We start from the raw sequence: 6570 nt of genomic DNA on the forward strand, positions 1-6570 counted from the left end.
TGTGTGTGTGTATGTGTGTGTGGTTGCGTGAGTGTGTATGAGTATCTATCTGACTATCTATTAAGTCGATCTATGTTGATGATACCTGTATGCCGGCGTAGTAAGTGTTACTCTTCAAGAACGGACTCTTCTGCTGTTGGTTGCCAGAGAAAAAAGCCCTCACTTTGCACCCGACCTGTAAAATAAATGAAAAATCAATACAGGTATCTTAAGATGTGCAAAAAAAAAAGGGAAATTTAAGAACCAAAACAACCCACCGGTGACAACAATACAAAAAAATCCACACCATATTATTTTATAATATCTGTACCTTAACTTTCGTTCGTTTTATTGTTTTCTGACGATTTCAGCTGCGGAAAATAGTCATGTTCCGTCGTTTCAGAATTCATGTTCTAAAGGTTAAAGAAGTAGATTAATTTTGTTCCCTTAAGTGACGTCACTCACGTTTGTGTTGACATGACCTTTGAGCCAGTGACCATCCAGTCTGGCCGTGCGGTTAGGGTCACTCAGTATCTGCGGGGGAACATGGGGGTCCTCTTTGCCGTCGAATGTCCAAACCACCTGAGAAAAGTGGACGTGATGACGAGTCAGAATATTGGTGACATGCCCGCCGGTTTGACGAGGTGAAATCAGATTTCATTTCAAATTTAGGTTTGTGGTTGGCGGATGCTCTGGAGTGGTTTGCTCCTTCTTTCCAGCCAGAATAAATATTCATCGTCTTTATCTCACCTCCTTCTTTTCTGTATTAATTGCTCTCTTTTAAAACCTCAAATATTCAGCATTTTTTACATGAGCTAATTAAGTGCTGTTATAACTCTTTCTAAGAAGACAGACAAAAAAACAAATTCACCCAACGGGCTCGTTTCCAGGATGTCAAGATTGTAAAATTCCCACCAGAATCTCCACCTGCACATAGCCTTTATTCACTGAGGGTAAGAATTCTGGTCACACCTCTAAATGCTAGAAGACACACTATTTTAAGCACTTTATCTAGCATCTGCGTTTGTTGCCATTTTGTTTTGTCCACAATTTGTCAAACGTTGCTTTAAAAAAGTGACAAAAGTTCATAAAAGTTGCAATTAATTTCCAAGCCTTCAACTCTCTGTGATGACGTACAGCAATAATAATGCTGACAGAGATAGCTTAATCTAAGCACCAGAATTTCTTGTGCTCTGTTTTAAGCAGCCAAAATATTATTTGTAGCCACATAGAGTGTGAAAACGTGAAAAAATAAAGGTTTCACAACAGAATGAAATCAAAATGAGAACAACCACAAAAATTAACAAAAAAGGGTGTGTGTCCACCTATCCGAAGATTGGCCACTTTAACCCTAAAAGTGTGTAATTCCCGAAACAGTACAGGATATTACCTGTGAATTATGGAATCACACAAAAGCAGCCTTCCAGTGTCAGCATCCAGTTTTGGTGGAGACACGCTCTAACATAACACAATTTATATAATTAAAAAACCCAACTAGGAACAACTTAGAATTAAAAATTAAATGATATTACACTTTATAATTTTAAAAAAAATGGAAAAACAACACTTCAGAAAAATAACAAGAAAAACATATTAACACACAAACAAATACAAATAATACAAACTGGAAAAAATAAAAGAGAAACAACAATACAGTATGTAATGTACTTATAAATTATATTCTTCACATGAAAATAACAAATCACGTGGTGTCAACAAGTGAGAAAGAGACGAAGTGAAGCGGAAGTGAAAATAAACTTTTTTTTTTCTAAAAGTAAAAAGGTTCAGGTGTATGCTTTTTTGCTTGCTTGTTTTTTTTAAATTTAATTCCCCTATTTATTTCGATCTTTTATTCCTGGAGGTTTTTTGGTGGGTTTTTTTTTTTTAATTCGCTGACCATAATGCCAAAAACCGCGGTTGAGACACCCGCAGAAGCTAGCTTCATGAGAGAAGTACACTAGCTTCTTTATCTATACAATCTTTTCAATTTTGTTAAAAGGCAAGCAACGACGTGCATACTATCAAATATATCAAAAATTCGTATTCCAAATTTGTGTATAATGGTTCTAAATTTGCAGCACGTTATTTTTTTGGGGGTATGCTGCTGAACGGACATGTACTTGACTTGCCTCGTCCTTCACGAGTCAAGATCATTTTAAAAACATGTATTTATTATTTAACACTTCTTGTGAACAGTAAAAGAATCTTATCAAATATTGAGGTTTAACGTAAACTTTAGATGTCAAACTGAAACTTACGTGACCTTATAAGCATATTCAGGGTCATCACTTACAACCTAGACCATAGAATTGTACACCTAGACAAACACTATCATGGCCGTCGCACTTTGCTTTTAAATAACTGTAAAATTCACTGCGAAGCGTGCGAGCCATAGTAAAATGACACAACATTAAGCAGGGCAAGAAACCATTTTCACTATGGTCGAGTTTCCTGAGGCATGACAACCCTTCCCCTTGTCCCATTTGTTCCCCTTTATTTGGCCAAATTAAGTCAAATGATACGTTCAATAGTTAACCTTCAATGCGCCCTATTTGTGACAGGCACTTTCAATCGCGATGATGTCATATTGTCCACAAGCAGTTCAAATAAACTAAGCAGTTCTTAAGGAAAGAGAAAACAATTTCATCCCCTAAAAAATTGTGTATCTTTATTTCCTTTTTCATTATTTAGAATTTCAACTAGATCTAGGACTAAAATGTTCTGTGACCACCAGCATCCACCCCCCCCCCCCAAAAAAAAAGACAACAATAAGAAAGAAACAAAAAACAACAACATATAAATAAATAAATAAATAAAAATACCACAAATGTCCAGCTTAGTATAATAATATCTGGACAGCTGCTGCCCGCCAATACAAGAACGACACTTCACCTTATTTTGAGAAAGAGGGGATCGAGACCTAATTTATTTTTACTGAAATGTTAACATCTCGCTACCTTGGAATTACAAAAATATACTATCTGGAGTTTTTGATCGTTTTGAATTACTAAGACCACGAGGTCAGAAACCAAAATGAAATGCTCTCATCTGCTCCATCAAAATCGTAAGATTATTTGGAGTCGTTATCAAGATACTCCAAGATTTGCATTCAAAAATGTTTCAGACGTGGGAAACTCAACATTTTTAAAATCAAATAAATTTCTAAAAAATAATGTACTTGTGCTATTATATGGCATAAGGCACTCTTGTGTTATTGTCATCTTCATTAGTACTTTGTAATTCTAGGGTATCCATCTGTTTTACCTCAAACCGCTGGTCGGGGTCGTGTTTGGGGTACTGGACCTCACAGTTGAAGTGGAACGCTTTGTTGTTGGGGTCGATGATTGGGTCAGACAGCTTTGGCTCCGTGGTGATCAATGGGAAGGCGTCTGAAAGGAGGTGAGGGGGAGAGGGGGAGAATAATGAAGAGAGGGGAGAGATGAAAAGGGGAGTAGAGAGAGGTGGGGAAAGGATGAGAATACAGGGGGGGGGAGGGTTAAGAAGGGGAGAAGCAGATAGAGAGCAGGATATGACGTGGAGGATAGACAGGTTGAGAGAGGGGGAGAAAAAACGTGGTGGGGGTGTAACGTGTTGACAGGGAGAGGAGGGAGAGATAGAGAGAGACAAAAGGATGTGAGAGGGAGAGGAGACAAGGGGGGATAGGGGTAGCAGAGAGAGAAATAAGACGGACAGAGGGACGGAGGGAATAAAAATTTTGCAGAATGCCATGCGGAGGAATAGAAATAGTATGTTTCTGAAAAGTGCAAAAAGTGTATAAAATTTTGACTTTGGGAGTAGATTGTACAGCTGTTGCTATCACTCTTTTTGTTGTTGCTGTTGTTGTTGTGTTGTTGTTGTTGTTGTTGTTGTTGTTGTTGTTGTTCTTTTTCTTCTTCTTCTTCTTCTTCTTCTTCTTCTTCTTCTTCTTCTTCTTCTTCTTTTTCTTCTTCTTCTTCTTCTTCTTCTTCTTTTTCTTCTTCTTCTTCTTCTTTCTCTTCTTCATCTTCTTGCTGTTGTTGTTTAAAATAAACCTGTTACGCAGGGGAAGTGAAAGAAACAAAGCCAAAGTAAAATAGACGTACAAAGCTACATGTCAATTGACCTCTCGCTACTTCAGAATTACACAGCTCTGTCTGCTCCGTCTCTAGTGTCATGTCAAGCTTTTTATGGAATGCAATTATTTGAAAATCTTGATACAGATTCCGAGTAATCATACGATTTTGATAGAGGAGATAGAACATTCTGCTTTTGATGTCGTGTCTTAGTAACTGAAAACGGTCAAAAAATGTCAGACAAAATTTGTAATTCTTTGGTAGCGATTACTTTCAAACAGCACACGCGTTAGTACATCAGGTCACAATAATATTGTTGTCCAGCTGTTCTGATAATATACTTAGCCCAAGATGTTGATTTTTAAAAATGCAATTACTTAATCTGTGATATCAGTTGCATGTACTCAGGAAATATTTTGTCGCAGTTTATATTCTAAACGTTGAAACAACAACAACAAAAAAAGAAAAGAACCCAATCCCCTAGCAAAACCCCCCCTACAAAAACAAAAAAATAACAATGTTTAAAAATATACCAACAACAACAAAAACAAAAGAGGTATAACTACAACCGCTAAAGGAATGAAGCAGGTTTTTTGTTTCTCCAATGAAAACTGTTGCTTTCTGGGCATTTTATTTTTGAACAACTTGCAGACGATAAAGTGATGACTTTGTCACCACCAAATAATAACTTAACTAAAAAAAACAAAAAAAAACCTACTCACATAATGGCAAAAATATTGTCTTATTACCTTTGCAAGGAGCTAAGCCTGTTGCTGACCACTTGCCCAGAGGGCAAGGAACTTTGTTGCCTGACAGATGAGAAAAGTCACATGTTTAGTTTAGCTTTAGTGCGAGTTTTACATCACTTGTAATACACCTTTGTCATATAAATGCCGGTTTTACAAGGCAGTAACATACAAGGAAAGTAAAGAAAAAGGATGACAACAGGTACAGGGGGATCCAAAGAAAAACCTGTACAACTATTTTTGTTAATATTTTCCTCCACATTGACGTTTGGCACTTCATATTTGTACACAACATTTGGAAGTCAAAATAAATTTGTCTGATATTCATTTTATAAAAATCCACGGAATACTTTTGATTTACAGAGCGCGAAAAGAACAACAACTCACTTTCAGCTATGTCCACATTTGTGTAGCATGGCGCACTAGTTCGTATTAGGCCTACCACTAAAAATGCCAATGATTGAGCCATACTGCGTACTGCAGTAGTCTAACAGGCCAACAAAAGTTTGCAGATATTTTAACACGTTTCCTTTGTCTGCTGAGATCATGGTTAAGATAAGTAAAGAGCAGAGAGCTTTTTGTATTAAACATTTCGTCACCACCAACCCATTTCGTAAGTTTCGCACACGGTACAAAAAAAATGTTAAAGGGCTCCTAAGGCCTTCTTTGAAGTCAAGGGTGGAAATGGTTCCTCAGTTAGTACCTGTAGAGAATCAGGACTAAAAACTCCTGGACAAAACGACCATTCCAGGTCAAACACACACCATTCGCACCCTTTTCCCTTTTAAAGTCACCCCGGGGCAGAATTCAGTAGATAAGCCCCATGAGACGTCTGTCCGTAGACGATTGTCTTTCCTTCATCTCAAAGGTACTCAATCTCAGGGCAGATCTTCATCTACGACTGTGCCATTTTCCCCGTTCGCGAAACTATCAGAGGGTGACATTGTGTTCATGATTCCTCGATCGTCTTGAAAAGCGTGGACATTTCCTCTAAAAACAATTTGGTTCCTTAACAAAGCCCATATTCACCTTTTAGGTTATATCAACTCCACAAATGCTGTCTATTTTGGGCAGCCTCACCCCTCCCCCTATTGACTCTAGAAACAGCTCCATACTGTTAGATGTACAGTGTGCGTCGCTTTGAGTACTCATGGTTGAGTGAATCCTTGTGTTTGACAACCACTGAACATGACGTACGACATAGACCATTGGTTCTCGGAATTTCAGAATTTAAAAAATAATTTTTTTAACTCTGTAGGAGAAAAGAATTATTGTTTAAAGGTTACATGGATGGAAAATTTAGATTTTTAAAATAAAAGGAAAAGAAAAAATCAAACCAATCATTTCATGATTTCCATTACAAGATCTTTTAAAATGGTTCATTTTGCGGGGTTTTTTTTTTGGTTTTTATTAAAGCCATATCCGTTAAAAATAAAATTTTTCTTTGTGAACTTAATGTCAGACAAAATCATTTTGAATGAATTATATCTATTCCAAACTACATCATTCTTGTACAAATTTTGTGAGTGATATTTAGAAATAAACGTGTACAGTTGTTTTTTTATCACCCTGTATTTGAAAGGAAGGAAGGAGCAGATCACGCCATAGCGCCTGCAAATCACCCAGAGGGACTCAAGTAGGAAGAGACACTCCTCAAAACAGCCATTAACAAAGAATTAACATAATACTACTATCAGAAATATTTCTAGACACACGGACCACCTGAATCAATTTCTGGCGAAGTCTATCCAACCACTCTCTCATCTCATCTTTCCCCTCATCCAACCTACCTC

The 6570-nt window shown here is 37.2% G+C and overlaps 1 protein-coding gene across 1 annotated transcript in view; it reads right to left on the reverse strand.

Moving 5' to 3' along the window:
- LOC106011390 (von Willebrand factor D and EGF domain-containing protein) overlaps positions 1 to 6570 on the reverse strand; it is an 18905-nt gene that overhangs the window by 9484 nt on the left and 2851 nt on the right. Inside the window, exons 4-7 of the mRNA XM_035968981.1 lie at positions 4781 to 4840; positions 3244 to 3368; positions 445 to 561; positions 86 to 175 (exon numbers count right to left, since the gene is read on the reverse strand). Coding sequence (XP_035824874.1) covers positions 86 to 175; positions 445 to 561; positions 3244 to 3368; positions 4781 to 4840 — 392 coding nt within the window. The remainder of the gene's footprint in view (positions 1 to 85; positions 176 to 444; positions 562 to 3243; positions 3369 to 4780; positions 4841 to 6570) is intronic.

This window comes from Aplysia californica, unplaced genomic scaffold, assembly GCF_000002075.1.
Source record: "Aplysia californica isolate F4 #8 unplaced genomic scaffold, AplCal3.0 scaffold00102, whole genome shotgun sequence".
In the NCBI taxonomy this organism is placed as follows: Eukaryota; Metazoa; Mollusca; class Gastropoda; order Aplysiida; family Aplysiidae; genus Aplysia; species Aplysia californica.